The sequence below is a fragment of the Vigna unguiculata genome, chromosome 6, assembly GCF_037176805.1.
Source record: "Vigna unguiculata cultivar grain cowpea cultivar isolate G323 ecotype 2 chromosome 6, ASM3717680v1, whole genome shotgun sequence".
Classification (NCBI taxonomy): domain Eukaryota; kingdom Viridiplantae; phylum Streptophyta; class Magnoliopsida; order Fabales; family Fabaceae; genus Vigna; species Vigna unguiculata.
The window spans coordinates 47,934,170-47,960,185 of record NC_140797.1 but is presented as its reverse complement, the minus strand read 5'-3'; the positions used below and the strand labels follow the sequence as shown (position 1 = coordinate 47,960,185).

At 30.2% G+C, this 26,016-nt stretch overlaps 3 protein-coding genes and 1 pseudogene across 5 annotated transcripts; 2 read left to right on the top strand and 2 right to left on the bottom strand.

Moving 5' to 3' along the window:
• Window positions 1-231: 231 nt before the first annotated feature.
• Window positions 232-3,711, bottom strand: LOC114189195 (DUF21 domain-containing protein At4g33700-like; annotated as a pseudogene).
• Window positions 3,712-4,940: 1,229 nt separating this feature from the next.
• On the bottom strand, window positions 4,941-8,632 carry LOC114186738 (DUF21 domain-containing protein At2g14520-like). Its single transcript, XM_028074726.2, has 11 exons — window positions 8,200-8,632; window positions 7,749-7,825; window positions 7,531-7,614; window positions 7,123-7,236; window positions 6,907-6,993; window positions 6,468-6,607; window positions 6,295-6,382; window positions 6,011-6,084; window positions 5,812-5,936; window positions 5,364-5,635; window positions 4,941-5,276 (listed from the first exon to the last, which is right to left on the bottom strand). The coding sequence occupies exons 1-11, from the start codon at window positions 8,375-8,377 to the stop codon at window positions 5,232-5,234; spliced, it is 1,284 nt and encodes a 427-aa protein (XP_027930527.2). The 5' UTR covers window positions 8,378-8,632; the 3' UTR covers window positions 4,941-5,231.
• A 3,871-nt stretch (window positions 8,633-12,503) lies between these two features.
• On the top strand, window positions 12,504-17,649 carry LOC114188799 (putative pectin methylesterase CGR3). 3 transcript variants are annotated; one of them, XM_028077445.2, is made up of 7 exons: window positions 12,504-12,660; window positions 13,451-13,597; window positions 13,833-13,872; window positions 14,732-14,773; window positions 16,020-16,394; window positions 16,642-16,697; window positions 17,173-17,649. In XM_028077445.2, the coding sequence occupies exons 2-7, from the start codon at window positions 13,475-13,477 to the stop codon at window positions 17,323-17,325; spliced, it is 789 nt and encodes a 262-aa protein (XP_027933246.1). In that variant the 5' UTR covers window positions 12,504-12,660; window positions 13,451-13,474; the 3' UTR covers window positions 17,326-17,649. The 3 variants fall into 3 exon arrangements, with proteins under 3 accessions (XP_027933246.1, XP_027933247.1, XP_085531327.1); XM_028077446.2 differs by lacking the exon at window positions 12,504-12,660 and adding an exon at window positions 12,661-12,783; XM_085675201.1 differs by lacking the exon at window positions 12,504-12,660 and having other exon boundaries at window positions 13,432-13,597.
• A 2,471-nt stretch (window positions 17,650-20,120) lies between these two features.
• Window positions 20,121-20,783, top strand: LOC114187358 (basic form of pathogenesis-related protein 1-like). Its single transcript, XM_028075596.2, has one exon. The coding sequence runs from the start codon at window positions 20,169-20,171 to the stop codon at window positions 20,646-20,648; it is 480 nt and encodes a 159-aa protein (XP_027931397.2). The 5' UTR covers window positions 20,121-20,168; the 3' UTR covers window positions 20,649-20,783.
• The last annotated feature ends 5,233 nt before the right edge of the window (window positions 20,784-26,016 follow it).

Sequence of the window (26,016 nt, the reverse complement as noted above, 5' to 3'; positions counted from 1 at the left end):
AGTCACGGAATTTTTCCAAAAGGACAAACCAGAAAATATGTAACATGCAGAAAATTCAATGATGGCACTTTTTTTAACTGTATGATGGCACAAATATCAACTTTTGTGTTGTGGTCCTATCTAGAAAATTATTTTAACACTCATACCAAAGGAGTAAACTTCGTTTCAATAATATACACCCTGACGGGAAGAAAAGGTCCAAAGTCCTTTAACAGTCCTTTAAGACTATAATTGAAATTGTTGATGACATTTCAAGGTTTAGCCACGGCCTCATTAGGCTTCCCAATACTAACAAGATTATTTGTTCAATTTAAGTACTTGATAAGTAACGATATGTAGTAAAGGGGACCGCATATGCAGAAATAGTTCTTCAATTCAAACACATTGCAAATGTATACTTGTCTGTTATATACTTTTTAAATACGTGTATAGACAGTTTTTTTTTTATATAAAAAAGGAAGTGATATTGTCACTTGTTTTCTGTAAAAAGGATGAGAAGGAATAGTAATCTTAGCTATTAAACTCTAAGACTAATCTACATTATCATATGGAAGGATCACTGTCACAAGTCTTCAAAATCATGATCCGTCTCATCAAATATCTCCTCCTACAAAGAAATATTGATGTCAATTCAAGATTCCGTGAGCAAATTTATCTGCTCAAAGTGACCTCAATGAATTTAGTACCTGTAAAAGCTCTTCGATGACATCTTCCATTGTAATTATTCCGACAGCCTCTTCTTTTTCTGGCAGCTTTTGAAGAGAATTTCCATCTATATCCAAAATATCGGAGTACACATTTTTTGACCACTTTCTGCTCTTGGAACCACCCCTGTTCGAATTATTTGAGTTTGAAAAGCTTTTCCATTTATGGTGTGACAATTTGGCTCTTAGACTATTCTCTTGGTGAGGCTTATCACCGTCAATATTCACCTTCACATCTCTCACTGAGTGCATTTCAAGCCATTATTATTAGAGATAAGGAGAACTTGTTGTGAGGTGATAAAGTTTTTTTCAGTTTTAAAGAGGAAATCTAAATAAAATGTTAGTATAGTTTAATTTGATTATAGCATGTACTTACCATAGCCGCTATTGTTGGAAGGTTGTTGCTCAGCCTTGTCCCAGTTTTTAACAACGACAGCCATGTGGCTGTGACCTTTTTGGAACTCATTCAAAATATCATACAATGGCATCGATTCTGGAATCCTGTTAATCAAGTAAACTTTCATATATGAACGTATTTTAATATAATATAATGCCAGTGCTTGTGTTTTTTAAGTTACAGTAAATTTGCAAAATATACAACAAAAATACCTTGGAATTCTCCGTAAAGTCACACTTTTCACTGGTGCTTCATCTTCTGGGTCAACTGTCAATAAATTCTTTACCTGAAAGTCCATAATGTATCTGTTTAGAGTTAAAATCAAACTTAATGTAAAATCATAAATAGTCTTCTTGGAAGAAAGTCGATATACAAGTTGAATCTCAATGAAATTGATGCAAAACTATTATGTGGATTTTACGCTGGCAATGCAAAATAGATGTTATCGATAGGTTAAAGAAAAACAACAGACTTCATGCATACCAGGACAAGTCCAATAATATTTGTAGGCTGCTCATAATATACAGGGACTCTGCTATGCCCATTCTCCATTATCAGATTCATCAGATACCTTAGTTACAGAAAATTATAATAATAACCCTTAATTACAGAAAATAAAAAGTACAAAAGCTTTTGAGACACCTTTTGTCCTTACCTATCAAGCTTTGAATTAATATCAACACAAAATGTTTCGGTTAAGAGAGTCATGGCATCACTAGCTATCTTCTCAGAGAGTTCAAGTGCTCCAGCAATGATTGTTGTTTCATGATGTGTCAATTCCCCACCTTTTCCAGCCTGACACAAATCATCATGAGTGTTCAAATGGAGTCTAAACAACTAGAAGAGAAGAAGATAATCGGCAGTTACATTATTCAGATTGGAAAATAAATGGTTTAGAACTGCAGCATACTGTTGAAATAAATGAAGAGCACTGGGGACAAGTCTTCAATTTCAAGAAAAAATGAACAAACAGACTCATAAATCATAAGTGCATGCCTTGTTTCAATCCAAAGCATCATGTAGCTCTGATACAGACCTCATGGCCATGCAGATTTACAAGTGTCTTCAACTCAGCTCTGTGGAAAAGGGCTTTATGTCGAGTCCCCAGCAAAAAGTCCAGCAACTGAATGTGAAAAAAGTCAAGAAAGAAAAGAAAGACCATGGATAACAAATGAAATTCGTTCGTGGTTACTGAGATAAAACTGAAGAAGTATGAATAAAAAGTCTGCTTAATTTGTGTCACCTTGCTAATTGGATAAGCAACAGGAAAACATATCCACACAAGAACACGAACAGCTGGAGCCACTGTTGCACCAATTGCTAAACCATACCGAGAACAGATTGATTGGGGTATAATCTTCTCAGAAGTAAGCAGATGTTAGAGAATATTACGTAACAAGTTGAATAACTGCATGCCAAGATTTCCTAATATTCAGTAAAAATATGCGCCAAAAGATTGAATGTGCTTGTACAAAGTCTGATTTACAAAAATTAACTACTTCTCACGATTTGGTCTGAGTTCTTTTTTACTTGAAGGAATCATGGTTCTCGAAGATGAGCTTCTGACTTTCACAGACACGTTTTGTCAAAAGGGATGGCTTTAAACCTGTGATATATGTGTGCATTGCATTTGTTTTAAGATATCAGAAAAAAATTCTCACCTCACCGAACAGAAGAATTAACGTCACCGAAATCAGTATAGCACCCCACCAAACAACGAGACTATGCAGAAAAACTGGAAGGGCCTGACAAAACCAACACCATTATATACAATTGGCTGGATCTTTCTGTGTATTCGTGTGATTAAGCACACACTAACACATGATTTTAGTTGTACCTCCATGGCTACCGCATTGCAAATTAGAAGGGTGCAAAGCAACAAATGTTGATTCCTGACAACAGGCAATATCCTTGCTGTGATGACAAAACACAAATTCAAAAACCAAAAACAAACTTGTCCCAACATTGAAAGAAACTTTATGTTGAGTTTCCATAAGGCAAGGAGAGAAATTTCACCAGCATTGTAGCGATCGTGAGGGGTTCCAGACTTTGCAAGGACCTCAAGATCAACGAGACTCAAGGACATGAGGCCTAAAGTGAGCCCTGACATCAATCCAGCGAACATCACGAGCACCACAATTATCAGTACGCGTTTTGAAAACTCCACATCACAGCACTCATACTGCACCGCCATTGAAGCCACTCTACACAAAAACACACACTCCTTGTTGTTGTTGTCGTCAAATGTCTGGTTATATGTTTGTGTTGGGAGAGAGGAATCATGATGATGGCCATGATCATGATGATGATCACTGTCATGGTTAATTGGTCATCGATAATGTAGCTTCACAGGGTAGGGACAAACACCAAACCAACCAACCAAGTGTTTTTGCCTTGGATATGCCCATGCAAGCACAAGAATTGTTCTGTGGAATGGTATTTCTTGATTCTTATTCTGCTTCCCTTCTGTTAAACATATTAATGCTACTCGCGCCAACCAGTTCTTGTTTTTTCAAACAGGACATTCCAAATATGGTTACGTGTTTTACTAAGACGTATCCAATGTTTCAAAAATCATGATAGTTGTTTAACTCCTTTTTAATTATGGGCTTAAAGCATCAAATTATCAAGTGGTTTCTTCGACTATTAAAATAGAGAACACTGTGTCAGAGTTTGTAATTAACGTTGGCTTAAATAAGAAACTATCCTTGTATACTGTTATGTACTTTTTTTTAACATTTTGGCTGCTGCTAATTTAATCTCAAAGTTAAATTTTAAGATAAATATGTCTTCTATTGATATATCTTAATTTGATTATATTACTACTAAATGTAAAATCTCACACACTTTCTTTTACCCACAAAGAAATATTTCAAATATGAAATTTATGAGAATAAATATTTCTCTTCCTTCTTTATTAATATCAATCATTATTTACTATATTTTATTATAGATATATATTAAATATAATTACGTTACAGTTATTTTAAAACTTAATTATAATAATATTATATTTAAATATATTTGAATCTACCTATTTGTAATATTTATAAAATAAAGAGAGATCATTTTAGAAAAAGATGAATTTTTGTTTGGAGTATAATTTCTTTACTATTTTTTTTTTCATAATATTCTCTTCATCACAAAATAACTATTAAATATATATTAATAAAGTGGAGAGAAAAAAAAATACATTAAGATTTTCTTGGAAGAAATTCAATACATCTATTATATAATTAATCTCAACAATCAATATAAAATAAAATGAAAAAAAGAAAATCAAGAGCAAGTTATTCTATACTTAAATCTGGGAATAAATAGATCCCTACTCTATTTTATTATTTTTTTAATAAATTAGACTTCCTTAATAAATTTTTATAATTATGTTGAATTCAACTTTCAGTTTGAAAAATTACATTCTTCTATTTTAAGATTAATATTTTAAATTTATAGAACGTGTGTCTTTGTCTTTTGGTACATGCTTTCTAATTTATTTCATTTTAAAATGTTGAATTCAACTACTGTATTCAATAACTGATATTTACAATTAGTAATATTTGAAAACGTCAGGCCTGATACTCATAGTAATATTACAAACAAAAGGAGAAGACAAATGCAATTCAATAATTTTAAGATAATATAATTATTTTAGAAAGTATAGTAGCTTTAATCACAACACCAAAATTTGTTACATTCTGATTAAAGTACGTTGAACCACGTCATAGATTCATGATATTGGTCAAAATTATTGATACTTTAAAAAATTTTCATCTTTGAATATACAGATCAAGATTCTAATTTTTAAACTAAACACCATAAATAGCATGAGCCCAAATGAATTATTCTAAGCCCAAATCAATGCAAGCAACGTACGTATATGTATGTATGTCGCGTACTGCATTTGTTGTCATTCTCCACTGTCTTCCAACAAAATACAATGATGTTGATACACATAACATCAAGAAAAAGGAAAATAATTCTGATGTAAACGTATTAACAAAAATAGATTCTACCATGGATAAGGGCTTCTCACGTTCTTATCACATCAATTATTCACCTCCCCCAAACAGTTTTTCTGATTATCTAATGTAATCATCTATGAATCTAAGTATGTGAAATTAAGGTCTTTGTCATGAGTCTTCAAAGTGATGATCGGTCTCATCAAAGATCTCCTCCTACAAAGAGAAACTGATGTTAATATATACAAGATTTCAAGGGCAAAGAAAATTGTTCACTCAGAGTGGATTTAATGAACTTAGTACCTGTAAAAGCTCTTCAATGACATCTTCCATGGTGATAATTCCAACAGCTTCTTCTTTTTCTGGTGGCGTTGGAAGTGTGTTTCCATCTATTTCCAAAATATCTGAATACATATTTTTTGACCATTTTCTGCTCCTGTAACTTCCCCTGTTCGAATTATTCGAGTTTGGAAAGCTCTTCCACTTTTGGAGTGATCTCTTGCTTTTCAACATATTATTATTATTATTCTCTTGGGGAGTCTTCTCGCCATCAATATCTACCTTCACATCTCTCACTGAACTCATTTCACATGCATTACAGAGAAAGGGTGCATTTATTATGATGTGAAAGAAATTTCTCAATTTGAAACAACATGAAAACGAGTTCTTAATATTAAGCATTTGATAATCACTGGTTGTGATTGCATTATGTATAGATAAATAGTTTAACCTAATTTGAGAATGTGATTACCATTGGCATTATTGTTAGACGAGTCTTGACCTGTCTTGTCAGTGTTTCTGATAACAACAGCCATGTGGCTATGGCCCTTCTGGAACTCGTTCAAAATATCATACAGTGGCATTGTTTCTGGAACCCTGTAATTATATGTAATGTAGTTTCAGTGGTTGTAATAGTCCTTCTTAAAACTTGCAAAGCATAAACAGAGTACCTTGGTATTCTCCGTATGGTCACATTTTTCACCGGTATCCCTTCTTCTGGGTCAATTCTCAGTAAATTCTTGACCTGAAAGTTAGAGGTTTGCATGCTTAAAGTTAAAGCAAAAATGCTGCAATGAATCCTATTAAGTTCGTAATAATCCTCTTGGAAACAAAATTATAGACTGAAGCTCAGAAATTGGTGCAAAACCGAGTGTAGTTTCTGCAGCAAATTTCCCATAATTGAAAATGACTGTTTAATGAAGGATTGAAGGAAAACAAGAGACTCAATTCATACCAAGATAAGTCCAATAATATTTGTTGTCTCCTCGTAGTAGACAGGGACTCTGCTATGCCCTTTCTCCAATATTAGATTCATCAATTCCCTGCTTAAAACAAGCATTGGTGACAAAATGCTCTATAAGATACAAAAGGTAGTTTGGAATTTATAAGCTTTTGAGTCACATTTACCTATCAAGCTTTGAATTAATATCAATGGAAAATATTTCAGTTATGGGAGTCATGGCGTCACTGGCTGTCTTCTCAGTGAGTTCAAGTGCTCCAGCAATGATTGTTGTTTCATCATGTGTCAGTTCCCCACCTTTTCCAGCCTAATATAATAAAATTCATCATGGAACAACAACAACAACAACAAAAGGAAGAGGCATGAGTGTCCAAGTGAAAGAATCTAAATATATATAGCCACAAAAGAATATAGGGTAATCCTTGGTGACATTATTCACAGTATAGGAATTTGGAAGTAAAAGGTGGTAAATTGCAGCATACTAATGAAGTAACAAGATAAGCACAGAAAACTACAAGCCTTCAACTTCAAAAGAAAATGAATCAATGTATTTAGAATGAGTAGATTCATGTTCAGTCAAAAACATCGAAAAGCTCTGATACAGACCTCATTTCCATGCAGATTTACAAGTGTTTTCAACTCAGCTCTACGGAAAAGTGCTTCATGTCGATGCCCCAGCAAATAGTCCAACAACTGGAAAACCAAATAAAGGGAACAAAAGAAAGTCAAGAACATAAAGAACATCAATCATTAACGAATTAAATCGGATCCATGTTTATTAGAACAAAACTAACTAAAAAAGTACTAACAATTGTATGTCACCTTGCTAATTGGATAGGCAACAGGAAAACATATCCACACAAGGACACGGACAACTGGAGCCACTGTTGCTCCAATTGCTAAACCATACCGAGAACAAATTGATTGTGGTATAATCTACATACAATTCAACACATGTCAGAACAATTTTACATTGCAAGCAGAGTAGCCAAGTCCAAAGATATTCTTAAGACAGTTACATGTTTAGTAAATATATGCTGTAAATGCAGCATTCTAGGAGTTGGGAACATAACAAGTCCGATTTACAAATCAAAAACATCGACTTCTTCTAATGATCTGGTCTGAATTATTTCCACTGATGAAGGAATCGTGATGGAACATGAGCTTCTGATTTTCCTAACCAGATTCATGTGTTATATGTAACATACAAGGAGAAGAAAAGTTTCTCACCTCGCCAAACAGGAGAATTAATGTTACTGAAATCAGAACAGCACCCCATGCAACAACAAGACTATCAAGAAAGATAGGAAGTGCCTGACAAAAGAAACACCCACATCCAAGATTAGCTGAATCTTTTGGCATAATATTTGAATTCTTTTTCGTGTATGTGTGATCAAAGGGGTCAAACATTTGATTAAATACACACTAAAACATGATTTTTGTTCTACCTCCATAGCTGCAGCGTTGCAAATTAGAAGGGTGCAAAGCAGCAAATGTTGATTTCTGACAACAGGCAATATCTTCGCTGTAAAAGACAAGAAAAACACAAGTTAAAACAGCTCTAGATTCAATAATAACGTCTATAACAATTTTATTTCTATTTCTTCGGTGACAAAGCTTTCACAGATTAGGAATGACACTCAGTATCCTAGTAGCTTAGGAGGGGAAAGACTTAACACTATGATTAAAACTAAAAATCACCGCAGCACCCTTGATTACTATTCTTCATTCCCAAAGTGTCAAAAGAAACCGGATAAACCGACCTTGCTTCAGTTTTTCAATTCAGTAAAGAACTAAAGTTGAAATATTCTAACTTTGATTCTTTGATTCAAGTAGATGGTTTGAACTTTTTAAACAAAAACAAAAATCTCAGAACTGATGATTACGATGAGAAAATACCGGCATGTTTGCGATCCTGAGGGGTGCCAGACTTGGCAAGAACCTCAAGATCAACAAGACTCAAGGACATGAGTCCTAAAGTGAGCCCTGACATCAATCCAGCAAACAACACAAGCAGCACAATTATCAGTAACCGCATGAAAAACTGAGTTTCACAGCACTTGTATTCCACCGCCATTGAAACCACTCTCCAACTTGTTGTTGATGATGATGTGGTTGTGTCTCAATCCTAGCAAGAGTTACAGCAACACCTCCATAGCTTTAAAGGGTGTCGTAGTTATGTTGAAAAGATGGTTTTGTTTAATAAATGGAATGCGATAGAAGGTAGACGAATGTTGGGTTTGTTTGAGAGTGTTTTTTTCCCGAAAGAAGACTGTTGCCAAAATGAGTACTAGAGTTGCTGAAACACAACACTCTATGTGGGTAGGTCGGTGAGAGATCATAGTCATCGAATCGTTATTTAGCTTGCGAAAGAAGGGACCCACACAGCACAAGTTGGCATTTTAATAAAGATGCCATGTGTTCTTGCGTTGGATAATGCCCCTTTACTACTCATGCAGACACGAACAACACAAATACGAGATTGTTCCTGGTTCTGATTCTTGTTCTGTTTCCTTTTTGGTAAATTAATGTTCCTCTTCCCACTACTACTCGTTGGAAAGAAGATGTAATAAAGAGAACTGGTGAACACACATTTCCAACAGTGAAACAAGAAAGAGGGGATGCTTCTTTCTTTTGTACGTGCTCTTTAAAAAGAATGTTTTTCCTTTTTCTACTTTAAAACATGTGTTTGAAATTGAAATGTTTCTTGGTGATATACATAAGGGGTGGATACAGAGTTATTTATTTCAAACATATAACTTATACTATTTAAGTCCAATATAATTGTGAAAAATACATATAACTTATTCTAAAGAATTTTTCTGCGGTGACATAAAACAATTCACATTATGGTTAAAAATATTATTCTTAACAATATTGATAAACTGGTCATTCTTAATTATATTCATAACTTATGCGTCTGCTGTTAACTTAATTAAGATTAATAATTATGTCTTGTATTATAATAAAGGATAAATTATATATGTAAATAAATCTTATCTCAATTTCTCATAACATAAAGTATATCTAAATTAGTCATCAATATAAAAATAATAGATGAATACCCCCAAATTGGCATGAGTGTCAAAAATTAATCATACCCTTTAAAAACTAGTAATGTATGAATAATACAAATATAAAATTACTTCTTAAGAAAATCATCAACTACCATCAATATGTTTATCATATAATCAAGAGCACTATCATCCAAAAAGCATACTTATTCAGAACAATTTTATCGTCAATATAACACATTTCAGAGTGATGAAGGGAAGGAGTGGAAGGAAGTGTTGATGATGGAAGCACAGAGGAGGAAGACGATACTGACAAACACACAGAGGCAAAAGACATCATTGATTAACATGAAAGAGAAAAATGTCATTGATGGAGGAATGCAGAAGGAAGGTGTTATTAGAACATTGACAATGACATTGAAAGAACTAGAAAATAATACTAAAACAACCACACACATATATTAAAGAAATTAAAAAAATATATATTGGAAGTGACAAAATTATAAAAAAAAATCACTTTCTTTATTAATTTAATTTACAATTACAATTGATCTAGACATTTTCTAGAAAAGAACGTTTAAATAGAAAGTGAATCTTTTAAATCATGTTTCTATAGACCAATTTAAATGATGTTAAAAATGTTGTTTATTATTAAAATTAATCGTTACACTTTTTTAAGATTACATATATTTCACCCAAGTGTAAATATTTCTTTACTTTCCGCTAACAATTATTAAATGTGAAAGATGAGGTTATTTGTTTTTTCAAAAAACAATAAATGTGCATGAAAGATGAGGTAAGATGAAAGAGGTAGAGCCATCCCTATTCAAAATAATGATTTAATTAACAACGTATGTTTCATCCTTTGAATCAAATCTACACATAGGCCAAGAAAATAAATTAAACGACAACAAGAAATTCTACAATGTTACATCACCATCAACTTCCGTATATAATCTCTAAAATAATTACCAATAATTTGTGTAAAAATGTTTTTATTTACACTATTGTTGAATTATATATTTTTCTTGTTTGTTTATATCCGATTTGTCGAAATTAGGAAAATATAATCAAATGAATTTTGTTTTTATAAATTTTAAAGTATACATAATTTAAATATAGAGTATAAATACTTCTAGACAGTAATATACTATTTGACAAAGTAATAGTATATATACTTTGAATTTTTGTAATCTAGCAATAAATTTTGAAAAGAATTTAACCCTTATTTTGGTGGATGAGCACTAGCTCAAGTTGGTAGGATTTGAATTTATTTATTCTTTGATGTGCTTGTGCTTCATTGATTTCTTAACTGCTACTCTCAAGAAAGGAGAAAAGATGAAGAAGAAAACTATCATCTCATGATTAATAACTAATTAAGTCAGTTTGAACTCCGATTGGGTGGGAGGACGAACTGTAGAATTCAATTTTTTTTTTCAATTATTATCATGTAAGCAACATTTATTTTGATAATATATTTTTACAATTTATCTTTATTACATTAATTTTTTTTTCAAAAACATAATGCATATAAAAAATTGTATCAATTTAAAATTATTCAATATTTCATCACTAGTGTAAATAAAAATGGATGTATGATATAATTTTAGATCCTACTACATTTCCAACCATATAATTTACTATTATTATTATTATTATTATTATTATGCAAATAAATAATTAATATATAAAACTGTAATTCAATAGTTAGATTAACACAATTTATTTTTTGTATATGAAGTTATTAATTATATAAGAATTATAGTTATGATTTGATATATGTATATAATATATATAATTATTTTTTTATCCTATTTTCTTTTAGTCGTTCAATTTAGTATTTTCGTAATTTTAAAATGCTCCATTTAATAATATAAAAAAATCAATTTAATCTTCCAATTTTAATGTTATTCAAATCATATAAAAGCGCTACATTGAATATTTTTCAAAAAATTAGATAACAAAAGAATTATATGTCATTTTGTAGATAATTAGATAAAAATCATATGATATTTTTTATTATGTTTTTTTTTATATTTCAACTCAAATAAATATAACTTACATAATAATCATTCTAATAAAATATTCTTCTTAATAAATAAATTAAATATATATTGAAAGTTCCATATTAATTAAATTAAAACAATTTCATTGTATATAAATAAAATATAAATTTCACCTCAATTAATTTTATGAGATTGAATTAAATCTAAAATCTATTTTATAACATGACTAGTCACATTTGAATTAAACTTATATTATAGCCCACTCTCTGACTATATAAAAAATATAATTTTCTAGTCTTAAATTTTTAAGACAACTAACTTGTGTATAATATGTTTTGCTTTTGTTTTTGTTTTTTATGTTAAATAGTGCTGGTCTTTTATTATATTTTAAAATGGGTTTAGTTTTTTCTTTTAAATTTGTGTTTAAGTGCAGCATTTGATTTTCCTGATTTAAGGAAACAGAAATAATCCATGTTGTAAATTAAAAGTTAAAGACTAAAAATATATTAAACATTTATTTCTTCTTTGTTTTTCTTTTATGTTTTTTGAGAAAATTATCCCAACCACACCACCACAGTCAGCCCAATTTCCTTAGAGAGACCCATCCATATTACATTAACTTTGATCCATTCAATCCTTATTAGCATCAAAAGTCATCCTAACACATTGTCATGATCCACTGTTAAACTTACTTCAATTCGATAAAATATCCCAATATTATCTCTTCTCATACTAAAAACTCCATTCCCTCTAGTACAAAAAAATTCTATCGTTTTACCACCAAAACATACAAAAACTATGGTTTAGATCCACGTTAAGTGAAAAATAAACATTTAATCCACATAGATTAAATTTAATAATTTACTGCATATTTTTAAAAGCCAGTAACGTAATTGAACATTTCTTTATGATAAACTAAAGGGCCACAGATATTTATAAAATAATTTATAGGCAAATTAATTTGATTTTGAATTTTATACTTTTCTTTTCATTTTCCTATAACTCAAAAATATCAAACGGAATTTTGGAATATATATATAAAAAAAAAAGTAATTTTGGGAAGGTAGTGATTGACTAGTGAGTGAGTGCACAAATAACTAACCCAACTGAACAGAGAAATCAATACTGTAATAAAAATAATGAATAATAATACAAAAATTAATCCAAAACAAGTAAAATAAATAAGAAGAATATATTAATGCATGAACCCGAATCCACCGCTTTGAATTGTGAGTCTCTTTCAGTCACAAGTCACAGCACACAGACGAAGAGCACACTGCACAGATCTGGGTGGTGACCGAAGGGATCTACCCTCTTTCATTTCTCATCACTATTGTTGGGTAAGCCTTTTTCCTAATTTTCCCTTTTACCCATTTTGCTTCTCATGCATTCTATGTGGTACAAATAACACTTTCAATTCTCAACTTAACCTTTATCATTTTCATTCTTTACTACCTTCACAGGTATATCCCTCACTCAATTCGATCTGTTTCGTACTTGTACTCCATTTTAAGTTAACCCCCTTTTTCGGGTTTAGTTCCACTGGATCGATTTGCTTTTATTTGTTGATGCTTCATTGTTTATGTTCTGAAACGGGTGTTGTCTATTTGAGCTTAAGCTTTAGTGTATTCGGTCCTTTGAAGCATAGTTTTCTTAATGTATTGGAATTTTTTGGAATCAATTATGTTGATGTGTTTGTTAAGTAGAACTTTCAACTTCTCACTTTTAGAAAGTGATATGAAACTTCTAGAAAGGAGTTTTGCCGTACTGAGTTTGATGGGATTGTTAGGTGAATTTTTCTGTGTAACTTTGGTACTTGACACTGCAGAATGCACTGTTTTCTTATGGTCACTGCATTGGTTTAATTGGAAATAAAAACTATTGAGATATGCACGAGATCCTTGTTGCAAGTGTACTGTATCCTGATTGTATTAATAAATGACCATACTATGTGGAGCCTTTTAGCATTTGTTATGCATTTTGTATTATTTATTTCTCAACTAAAGCTAGATGGGTGGCCTTGGCTTCAAGAAAAGTTTATCTCTTGGAGAAAGCAGCATAGGTAGCAGATACTTGCAACTTTACTTATTCGAAACATACAACCGATCTTGTTTCCATAACTTGTGGCAGGTCTGAAGGCTCATTGCCATTATCATGTCAAGGAGGCCAGGAAATCCTTCACGTCGGTTTGCTGATGAAGGAAGTATACCATTTGTGGCATCTATCCAGTCCAAATCTCAAAACTCTCCCCTCCTATCTATTGGGCTTGTGATTGTGGTATGTTTTCTTTGAAAGATGTATCTTAATACGGAAATAGTCTGATTCATTTGATTTGATTTGCAATGTTTCTGTTTGATATACCATGAGTGCCCCAATCCCGATCCTGCATCTGTGGTATTTTCTACTTCTTCCCCCTGTACCTAAATCAATATACAGTTTTCTCAATTTACTATATTCGTCAGCTTGATGTCAATACATTATATTTGATAAGTTGACATTTACAAATTTTCAGGGTGCAATCTTGTTGATTGGTTACTTTTACAGCAGTTCAGGTTTGTACTCTGTCACCAATCTGGTCAATTGAAGTCTGGAGAAATAATAAAAGGATTTTGAATTTATCGTCCTCCAAATATTGTGTTCCAAATGCCAAGCTACCCACCAGAGTGAACTTTTTATTTTGGATACAGTCATTTAGACCTGATTACTGTACAACTTCCTTGGGTTTATTAAGTTTGGATCGTGACTTTTTGGTCATTAAAAAAAATGTGGTTAAGGAGCGATTGATCTAACATTGCAACTGATGTACAACATGGAGTATAAATGTAATAAGTTGTCCAAGCGGTAGCAGAGAGAGCTAGAGGAAAAATATGTAGAGATTTGTGGAGGTCATGCTTTAAAAGTAAAAATTAAGAAAATTTCTTTGTAAACAGTCATATTTGGAAAGAATTTTGAGGTAGCTAAAAGGGCACGGTAGTCAAGTTTAGAAGAGAACACAAATTTTCTTCTGAACTGGGCTAATTTCTTAATTTCTTTGAATTTATATCTATCAGATTTGGTGAATTAATCAAATTCATTAATGGAACTATTTTAATACCTCTTTCATCGTTTAAAATGCAGTGAATAGCTTTAATGTCGGTTCAGTCTTCATTGTAAACTAAACAAATACAAGTTCGTTCAGCATGTTGATTCATACATATTATACCAGCCTCATAGATCCTAGTCATTCTCTCACTGATCATTCTATCAACTCAATTATGAATTTTAGCTAGAATTTTTTTTTTCTTTTTTCTGTAAAACAGAAAGAAAAGTGGCTAACATCACTGCATAAACTAACAAGAAGATATTCTGTTTCATGAACCTGCGCGTGCTATAAAATTCTATTGATACTGATATTGACTTTCATTTGTTTAGGTGGAGCTAGCAGTGATATTAAAGATTTTAGTAAACTTGAAGGTAAACAAAACTAACTTTATCCTGTTTTATGTTTGAAAATGTTCTACTCGCATAGAATTTCCCCTGTAAGGAAGCTTAGGAGTGTTTATATGAAACTAAAGTAAATAATGTTTGAAATGATTCATTTCCTTTAATTTAGTTAGTCCTTTGTGTGTCTCCTTTTATTTTTCAAATCATTTGTGTCTCCTTTTATTTTTTCAATTCATTTGTGTGTCTCTCTAAAAGATGCACATTTTTATTTTTGACCTTGTGGTTTCATCCCATAGCTTGCTCTTGATTGAGGGTGGATAGTTTGCTTTAAAACTAGAAAGTTGTTGTTTGTTTTGGTATCACTATTGACATACAAGTATAAAACTATAGATAGGATTATCAAATTATACATCGTAGTTTACCTTCAGATTTTCAATTTGTTAATAACTTCTACCGTTTTTTTGGAAACATCCTCAATTATCACTTCCTTAAGTTTGTATCCATTTTCATGTTCTAAAATGTGTGTTGTGAAATTAATAACTGTTTTCTATTTTCTGTTTTCAAATCTTCTCAACTAGAATAGTTTTATTAATCATGTTTATAATATCTGTCTACACCATCGGAATGGAATAGCTCATGCTCAAACATAAGAAATTGCGACTGTTTGGGCTTTACCAAGAACTATTTTGATCAGATAAAAAACTTTAAAGCCTTGCAATTTTGCAGTGGCTGTTCCCAGTAAAGTCAAGCATAGAAATGGGCCTTGTGGTTTGGCTGACTGGATTGAGGTAGTGTCTATCATCAGAAAGAGAAAAGTGGATAATATATAAATGTGAGTCTTTGTCAGCATTGAGAAAAGCCTACAAAGAGCAAGTGGCAAGAAATTTTGTTTTTCCCGTTTCCAATAAAAGATAGAAATTCCTTTCTTTATATTTTTTTCTCTTAAACTCAATTTAACTAATTTTGTTAAAATTTTCTATATTTAACGAAAATGGAACAGAAAATGCAGAAACCAAATAGACTCTTATATTATTGCTCTAAATGTATGCGAAAATAAAGACTTGACTAATTGATGGTACTTTATTATATCTTATGACTGATTTTACTCTCTTACTGAGCTATATGATTCTGGTATGATAATGGGAACGTTAGACATTATCAACATCTTTTTGTACTTTAAGTATGTGCTCATTCATTGACATTTAGTATATAGAATTGTAGATTTCAAATTTTAAGCAATTATTTTCAATTCAACACCTCTGGTGTGCATATGCAGGTGGTGCATCATGCTCATCAGAAGTCCTACAGGCATTGCCCGTTTTGAAGAAAGCATATGGAGACAGCATGCATAAGGTTTTGCATGTTGGCCCTGACTCTTGTCTTGTGGTATCTAGTTTGTTAGAAGAAGAGGATACTGAGGCTTGGGGAATAGAACCTTATGAGTTAGATGATGCTGGTGCTAAGTGTAAAAGTCTTGTACGCAAGGGCATTGTGCGAGTGGCTGATATAAAGTTTCCTCTACCTTATCGAGCAAAGTCATTTTCTCTGGTCCTTGTGTCAGATGTATTGGATTACTTATCTCCAAAATACCTGAATAAAACCCTGCCTGAGTTGGCAAGGGTATCTGCTGATGGCGTTGTTATCTTTGCAGGTACATTGAAACTTAATATAGAACTGGATTTGGCATATTATTTGGCCGATGAGGTTCATATTTGCCAAGACCTAAGCTATTCCAGTCATAATAAACTGATGATCTTTCAAGTTTTTTATTGTCTTCAAATCATGCTCTTTTACTTTTATCATTCACAAGACAACAACAACTCATGTTGGCTGTGATAGAAAATTGAGTATCAATTCACTTCTGATTTCTTTCTCCTGAATCTCATTTTCGTGCATAGGTTACCCAGGTCAGCAGAGAACTAGGGGTGAAGAAGTGGCCAAATTTGGTCGTCCAGTAAGTGACTGTATTTTATTGAACTTGATGCTTTCTTGACAACATTGTAATTTACGCTAATGACTGATGTTCACTATCAACTTGATTGCAAACTTGCCCATTCTGCAATTTTTTGGGATACTACATACGAGAAATCTATAGGTGCTGGTTGGTTAGTATAAATTCAAAGATGGAAAGGGTTACAAAAATAATTTTATTAGAAGGACAGGAAAGAAAGTACAGAGAGGACATAGAAAATTCTAGTCCTAGATTGAAGTGAAGGAAGCTTAGATGAGTAGAAAGAGAATGTCAAATTATCACAATGCATTGGAAAGTTTAATTATGTTTAGTTCCTGAAATTTAGAACAAATCTAGTTATGTTACCTCAAAAAACCAAAGCATATTGCACATGCCATGGTAAATAGCGGTAATTATTGACTAGTGTTAAGTATCACCAAAAAATTGTCATTAATTCCTTTTGGTTGTTTTTATGAAGGCCAAATTGCGCAGTTCGTCTTGGTGGATAAGATTTTTTGTTCAGACTGGTTTAGATGAAAATGAAACTGCTGGAAAGAAGTTTGAACAGGCTTCAGTGAAGAAGGCATACAAATCAGCATGCCAAGTTTTTCACCTGAAATCATTCCCTTGAAACTTCACTCTCTTATTTTTATACTCCACTTAATTAATGCTTACAAGCTATGCTGTTGAGATGGCCATCTTGAGCACCCGAAGGGTAAAGTTCCATACATTATTCTATTAAATTATAGTCCCATGGTGACCACATATATGTTAGATTCAATTATGATGTATTTTATTGCCAATCCATTGTAAACTATTTTTGTCTTCATAGTATTCCACATGTTTTCTGTTCACAAATGCTCTTTGTTTCTTCGGTAAAGTATGTACTGTTTAGGAAATTCACTGACTTGACGCATTTATGGCTATTACAGATAATTTTACTTTATTAGCAAAAGTTGTATTATTTTATTCTTCTATAATATGTGACAGGGATAAACATATTCGTTTCTCTTTTCAGAAAAAAATTCTGTGTATCTAGTTTTACTTCTATGTAGAGTTTGTTGTCACCGAAGGTTTATGACCAACTTTGTAGTTTATAGATCACAAAATTTTTGTATGATTAAAATAGTAATGTGTTATATATATATATATATATATATATATATATATATATATATATATATATATATATATAATTTTTAATTTATCATGAATAGTTCTCCGAAAGTTTAAAAGTTATAATAGTCGAGAAAAGGAGTAACAACACCATGTAAATAAAATATTTTAGTTGTTAATACATTGTGTATGTGAACTTTATCTTAATTTCTCTTACCATAAATTATATCCAAATTAATCATCGCCATTACATGATATTCAACAAATCTTTATGTTGGAAGTCTTAAATTTGGTAAAGATAAAATGATTTAAGAGTATATAAATGGATGTAAATTTCATCTTTCAAGAGACATAATAGAGACCTAATAGTTGACAGGCTTATGTTTTAATGAGGTTCTATTAGAAAATTTATTATATTGAATGTTTAAAATATTTTTATATTTTATTCAAATAATTTTATTGGTAATAAGATGTGACGCGGTGATCTTTTCTTTTCCTTTTTTTTTTTATTTTAAATTTGTTGATGTTTTGTTGTTTTTTAATTTACTTTCTCATTTTCTTTTGAAGTATGAATGAGTTCAGTAATAAGTTAAAAGTAATTAAAGAATAAAGTAGTAAATTAATTGATAACTATATAAAAATCCTCCAGACACTTAGTAGTTTTAGTAAAAATCTTTTTATGAGATATTTAAAGCTTAAGTTATAACTATTTCTATTTCATCTTCATGTGTATCGAGAATGAAGATTCATACAACATGTAAATATAATATAGCTGAAAGATAAAGTATAATCGAAAAGCAAAGAGGGAAGAAGAAAGTTCACAGGACATGTGACACCAAATTTTGATGGTGTAAGAGTTCCGAAATTTATGGTAAGAAGAAGTGATTGAAGTCTTGGGTTGGGTCCTCTCCTCACATCACTGCGAGATTCATAACATGTGAACTTAAATCAATTATGCAAATATAGTGATTGTGATGTGTTTCACTCACACTTTCAATAGTACCAACTCACTTTCCTCACATGCATCACTTTACTGTTAAACGGTTGCTTCAATAAATAACCAAAAAATATAATATCATTATTAAAAAAATGCAAAATGTAATCACGCAACAACAAGTTTTTCTTTTATATAATTTATTGAGTTCTAAGCTATACACATAATGGAAAAGGATCATGTTTGCTTACAAGATTTTCAAACAATTATGATCACATAAAGCATATTTCATAAGAAAAAGTCGATATCATGAAAACACATAAATACATTTAAAACCTTCCTTAGAGTAACAATAAATAATATTATTGTGAAAGTAAAAAGATTGTTATAACATAATTAGCAGAATTGTAATTTAACATATTGCTTTCCCCCAAAAAAGATAAGACTTTATAATTAGACAATAGGGTAAATATAGTTAATCCAAATAATTAGTAAAGAAATGGTAGGCACAGTGGAATCCAGCAAAAGTGATAACTATGGTATAAATAATACTAGTGACAATAAAGAATATTAATCCTTTTAATTTCACACTTTACTTTTTTACTTAAGCCATACAGAATCACACGCGCGTTTTGTTTGTATTCGGTGCTTATCTTTTCAGGTTTCCCCTTTTACTTTTTTTCAGCTCATTTTCTTCTTTTTTTTTGTCGCAAATTAAAGAAGATCAATTAATAATACCTATACAATTTTTATCTACACTGATATTTACTTTATTTAATGATGTAAATATAAATTTGTACATTATTTTTTGAGTAAGAAATATTTTAAGATATTTCTATCCATATTTTCATTCTTGAATAAAAATGTTCTACAGTGATACAATAATATTGTGAACAAATATAGTAAGTGGGAAAAATGTATTGGAACTCTTTATCATTTGAGTAAGTATTTAACTCGATTTAGTTTAATCGTGTTGATTATTAATTTTCAACAATTCAGTAAATGGTTTGTTTTTACCGGTTACGTGTTTTCCCGAACTACTTGACAGAGATAATTAGTTATTGAATTTGAATTTGAAGATTGAAATATAGAAATCTGATTTTGAAATAATTAATTTAAAGTCACATATCAAGGTTATTATTAATTAATCAACAGTGTGGAAACCTTATATATATTGAATATGTATTAAATCAAAATAGTTGAACTCAAAAAAATTGAAATCACTGAATACCAACAATGATAAAAAAGAATTTTATCAACAATTTTTTCTCGGAGAAAAGCGTTCCCCACCCAATTGATTAAAAAACATAATTTTGTTTTGGTTTGTGTGGTCTCAAGTGCTCCACTCTCGTATAAATACTTGTTTAAAGAACACCTCTTTGAGTCACATTCATTCTCCCAAAACAAAGAACAAAACAAAAATAATGATGTCCCGAATGCATGTGATCCTACCCATTGTTCTCTTGGTGTGTACAACAACACTGAGCCTGGCTCAGAACACTCCACAAGACTACCTTGAGGTGCACAACCAGGCTCGAGCCGAGGTTGGTGTTGGTCCACTCTCATGGAACCACACCCTTCAAGCCTATGCTCAGAGGTACGCCAATGCCAGGATCCCTGACTGCAACCTCGAACACTCTATGGGACCCTATGGCGAGAATCTCGCAGAAGGGTACGGCGAAATGAAGGGTTCTGATGCTGTCAAATTCTGGCTCACTGAGAAACCTGACTATGATTACGGTTCCAATAGTTGTGTTCACGATGAGTGTGGCCACTATACTCAGATTGTGTGGCGCAATTCTCTTCATCTCGGGTGCGCACGAGCTAAGTGCAACAATGGTTGGATGTTTGTCATCTGCAGCTATTCTCCACCGGGGAACTACGAAGGAGAACGACCTTATTGATTCTCTTTCTTATCACTAATAAAAAAAATATGTGGTACCTCGTAGAGTGTCCTGTTTTTATGTCTCTGTCTGGAAATCACCATGTGTAATATTCAAATATATTTAGCTATCATATGAAGACATTTATCAGTATAATTAGTTTTTTTTTTTTTAGTTTGCTGCTTTAAAGTAAGTTGATGACATTGCTTTTCAAAAGAATATTTGATTGATGGGGTGTGGTGCAAGGAGCATATGTATCAGAGAAACAATCACTTGCATTCATGTGGCACAGATTTGATGCATGATTTTGACAGTAATGATAATTAAAACATGTTTTACTCAACAAATTTTACAAACACTTTTTATTTATTATCTTACCTTTTTTTTTTTAATTTCTTTCCTTTTTTACAAATATAAAAATCTATTTTTCTAATAAATTAAATATTCATAAAAATATGTTGTCAGATGCACGAGAAAAAAAAAATGTCAGCATTAAACATTAATGACAGCTTCTGTTATGGACAGTTATATCAATTTTGTAATTTTGTAACTGTTATTACCTACACATGCCAGAAATAAATATAAGATAAATGTCACACTGTTGAAAGTGTGAATAAATTCAAAATTACTCACCAACTTTGCATTTAGGTGACTTTTGCGGGTCCAAAATGCTCGTATAAGATTATTTTTTCAAAGGTATGCAGTGGGTTATAAGATCAAGAATTTTACAAGACTTTTCTACTGCCATATAAATATGATATAAAAAATTTAAAATAATGATTTTGTTTTTTAACTTTACAAATATATATTTATATTAACCACCAAATAAAATATTAATAAAAAATAATTTTGCAATGCAAAACTAAATCAAATCAAGATATTATAAATTTAATTTTGCAATGCTCTTTTAAATAGCAATTATAATTAATTAAGTTATGGTTCACCATTCTATCTTAAAATAAATATTTAATGATTGAATTTCTGAACATATTTTTTTCTTTAATTATTTTCTTAAATGAAAATAATATTACATATAATTTATTTTTTTATTTATTATGGTGTAATGAAAATGATAAAATAATATTTGTTTATTAATATTTTACTTAGATAGTTATTTATTTATTTTTTTCAAAAATAACGTTAAACGAAACTTAAAAATATAGAGTAATAAATAAAATAAGACAAAATAATGTAATGAATGTCATAGGATGAAGATGATGGAAAAAAATTAATGAAAAGATAATATTCACAGTAACATTGAATGGTTGTATTAGTTTTGTTTTACCAATATTTATTAACATGATTGACTGGTAAAATATTTTATTATTATTATTATTATTGTTGTTGTAAGTTTCAAATTAATCCCTGTTTTTGTTGATTTCACGTTGCATCCACTATATGATTGATTTATTTAATACAATGTTTATTTTATCTTTTATGATATTGACATTTGGTATAAGGAAGTTAGAGTGATGCCAAAATTTGTTCACGGATCACTTTTGTGTGAAGCAAACACATGTTCCATTTCATTCTCTTTGTGAACGGCTCACAAACCAACCCTATCGTTGAGTCCACCATAGTACAATTTTTCAATACCACATTTTTTTCCAACATCGTATTTTTTTAAACATTAGTGACGTATGTTTAGTCTTTAGTATCCAAACGTAATAGCCTTTCATAAACAATCAAGTTTATTGTGAAATGTGAATGTTTGATATACTCTTAATACATACATGCTTAATTAAAATATTAATTTAGTCTTTAATTAAAATATTAGTTTAATATTTTGTTTATATTTGATATTGTGGTTCTGAGGTTTGTGTGAGTCAAAAAATTGAAGGAAATGCTGTGTTCAAACCACACACAAAAAAAAAAAGATAATTAAAATTAAAATATTGGTGCATACGAAATACAACTTAGTGTGACAAGGTTTATAATTCAAGTGTTATAATCACCAATAATTTATAGGATCATGAAAGAAGATCACCAAATCGGATGTGAGGCTCATATGAAATTGTGATTCAGAAAAAAGAAAATAATAATAAGAAATTATATTTAAAAGAATTAATGTGCTGCTACTATTTTTCATTAAGAAGTACACGTCTCCATGTTTTCAGATGTTTAAGGTTGATTTACATAAATTAAAACAAAGTTCATGAATGTAAAATATTATTATTAATAATATATTTAGACTAAATACCTTTTAATATTTGTAGTATCAAACAAAAAATATTTGAAAACTTTAATTAAAATTTAAAATTCTAAAATCTCAATTGCTTTTATAGTAGGTGATGAAACTAAATCAACTAGAGTATATATTATTAATTTGCTGAATGGTTTAATAAAAAATCCAAAACTAAATGGACACGAATGGTGGGTCCAGTGAGGTTAATAGGCAGAATTTACTGCTTAATTTGTGGTGGTGCAAGACTTAAAAGCATAAACATGAACAAAAGAAAAAAAAAAAAAGGAGAGAGAGAATTTTCAAACTGCTTTTTAAGGAAGCAACCAAAACTTGCAGGCAAGTCTATATGTTTGTTTTAAACTTTTTCTTAAAAGAATAACTTAAAATATTTATTATTTTCTTAAACATATAAAATGTTATTAGAAAATATTGATGAATACTAATAAAATTCCATTTAATTTGTTAAAATATTAAAATCCTAAAGTTTATATTAAGATATTTCCGTTCATATGACATAAAAATGTTAAAATAGATGAGACTAATACTCACAAACAAGAGGGGTGGATTGATTGTAACAAAAATTTACTTCTTTTTGATTCAAGAATAACTTTAAAAACTTTCTCTAATCAATTAAAAAATGAATTAATATGATGCTTAGCTTATGACCCTTTAATCCTTGAATATCCGTAAAGAAGATAAGAAAAGAAAGACAATAGATTTTATACTGGTTCGAGTCTACACGAATCTACATCCAGTCTTCTTCTAGCAACTCGAGCTAGAAGGTTTCCACTATATCAATGGGTTTTACAAGAATTACAAGTACTCATCAATAATTCTAAATCCTAAGATATCAAGATCTTGATAATCCTATCAAGAATTACTTCCTAATGCAATGCTACACACAATTGCATCAAGAACATCAGCACCTACACAAAAATGTAAATCAATAAAATAGGCTAAGGAACGGATACACCTGTAAATCAAGCTGAATTTACATGATCATCCTAAGCCAAGCAAGAACATCATCCCACCAATCAATCTTTGAACAAATCTTGATGAAGTAGTTGAAATTGATTAGTGTTCACTCAAGAACGTTCCAAGAACTCTCTGATCACTCTTTTTCACTTTTAGAATTATGAAAATTAGGTTTGTTCAATTTAGAGAGACATTGGGTTCTTAAAACTATTTTTCTGTCGCAATTAATTGATTACATCATTTTAATGTAATCGATTAATTCAATACTGAATTCATTGCCCATTGAGCAGACTTACACAATTGATTACATTAGTAGCTCTAATTGATTAATATAACAGTTTATCAGAGTTTAGTATTCCTTTAGTGCCAAGGATACTTCAAATCAATTTTGTTATGATTAATATGGTATTAAGACATCTAGCTTGACTCACAACGTCTTTAGACTCAATCACACAACAATTTTAACTATGATACTACTACATGTGATTATTCTTCCCTTGGACATCATCAAAACTAAAGTCTTGGAGCTTTAAAGCTCTTCTTCGCTTTGTTTATTTGATTAACTGAAAAACTCAAGTTTTAAATAATAACCTAAATTATAAAAATAAAACATTGTTTTTTTATTAAAAATATATAATTTTGTTAACCACCAAATAGGAAATCAAGTTTGTATCTTATTAAAAAGGTCAAACTTACAACATTTAATAAAAAAAGTATACATACATTGTTATTTTAAGTGTTATTTTTATTATAAGGTATGTTTATCAAAATTACATTGAGTTACTTTGTGGATTAATTGCATATGAAAAATATCAATATAAACCTTCATTATGAATAAATTATTTCTGATATCAATATAAAGTTTTGAGCTTATGTAAAATTATAGAAACCTTCTTTAATTTTAATGGACATTAATATTTGAGAGTCTTATTATTTTAGTTTCGATATATAATTTAAATGATGATGGTTTAATTTTCTTATCAAGATCTAGTACAATACTTTTGTTTATCTTATGTATACACGTTACCGTTTGTTGAATGATCTAAAATCCAGTGTTTATTTAAAGAACGCGATTAGAGAAAATTCCACAACATTCATAGAGAAAAAAAAAAACAAAACAAAGACAACAAGAAATACAACAACCTTAAACGAGGAGTAAGAAAGTGTTATGGTGTGTTTATTTAAAGAACGCGGCTAGAGAAATACCACAACAAAAATAAAACAAAGACAACAAGAAATACAACAACCTCATACGAGGATAAAGAAAATGTTATGGCAGAAACTCAGTGTTTTCTGTCGTTACCTTTAGTTGCAGGGGAAATAGAAATAGCTGATGATTTCTACGAGAACTTTTTCCTTGGTTACGTTTATTCGAAGAAGAAATAGAAATAAACATGACTTCTACGAAATTTTGATGCTCCCAAATTCGTGGATTTCACCAAATAATTTATTAAAATCTAATAAAAATTGAGAGACTACATATTAAAATATATGATAATTAAATCATAATTAAAAAAAAAATATATATATATATATATAATATATAATTTTTTTTAAAAATTCATAAAATAATAAATATACAGAAAAATATTTATTAAATTATATATTAAATTATCATAAGATGAGAAATACTATCTATTAAATTAGTATTCAAGTGAGTTACTTTTTATTTTCAATAATTATATGAGAAATAAGAATAGAAAGTGTGAGTTTATGTCCAACTTCCTATTTTTTTCATAAACCAAAAAAACATGTGAGTGAAAATGTTGTGAGCAACAAAAAAGATAATAAAAAAAACATAAAAAATATCTAAAAAAATTGTTTATTTTTTGTTGTATTTAATTTTATGTTTTATTATTTATCAACACTAAATGTTATATTTTATAAAAGAAATAAAAATTTACCTAACTTAATTTTCACTAATATAATATATATTAACAATTTAATTTTTTTTTTTAAATTTAAGCCACGTCCCTACACAACATCCACCTCACTTATGGTATTTATTTAAAAAGCGCGATTAAAGCTCTTACTTTATTTAAATGTAGGTTAAAATACTTCATTGGTCCATGTTTTTGTGTCAAAATCTCAAATAGGTCCTAAGATTTTTTTTTTGTTTCAATTAGGTCCATATTTTTGAAGATGCGTAACAATTAAGTCATTCTGTTAGTATGGTGTTAACGATGTTAAGAATGCGCTACGTGTCAGTTTCTCATTTATAAAATTTTT

Bases quoted from the DNA above. Each gene is read 5' to 3' on its own strand.
- LOC114188799 (XM_028077445.2), top strand. From the start codon at position 13,475: ATGTCAAGGAGGCCAGGAAATCCTTCACGTCGGTTTGCTGATGAAGGA. The intron at 14,774-16,019 runs GTAAACAAAACT...GTGCATATGCAG, and splicing joins AGATTTTAGTAAACTTGAAG to GTGGTGCATCATGCTCATCA. The intron at 16,698-17,172 runs GTAAGTGACTGT...GTTTTTATGAAG, and splicing joins TGGCCAAATTTGGTCGTCCA to GCCAAATTGCGCAGTTCGTC.
- LOC114186738 (XM_028074726.2), bottom strand. From the start codon at position 8,377: ATGGCGGTGGAATACAAGTGCTGTGAAACTCAGTTTTTCATGCGGTTA. The intron at 7,826-8,199 runs GTATTTTCTCAT...TGTCTTTTACAG, and splicing joins TCAGGATCGCAAACATGCCG to CGAAGATATTGCCTGTTGTC. The intron at 5,937-6,010 runs GTACTCTGTTTA...ATATAATTACAG, and splicing joins ACCATACGGAGAATACCAAG to GGTTCCAGAAACAATGCCAC.
- LOC114187358 (XM_028075596.2), top strand. From the start codon at position 20,169: ATGATGTCCCGAATGCATGTGATCCTACCCATTGTTCTCTTGGTGTGT.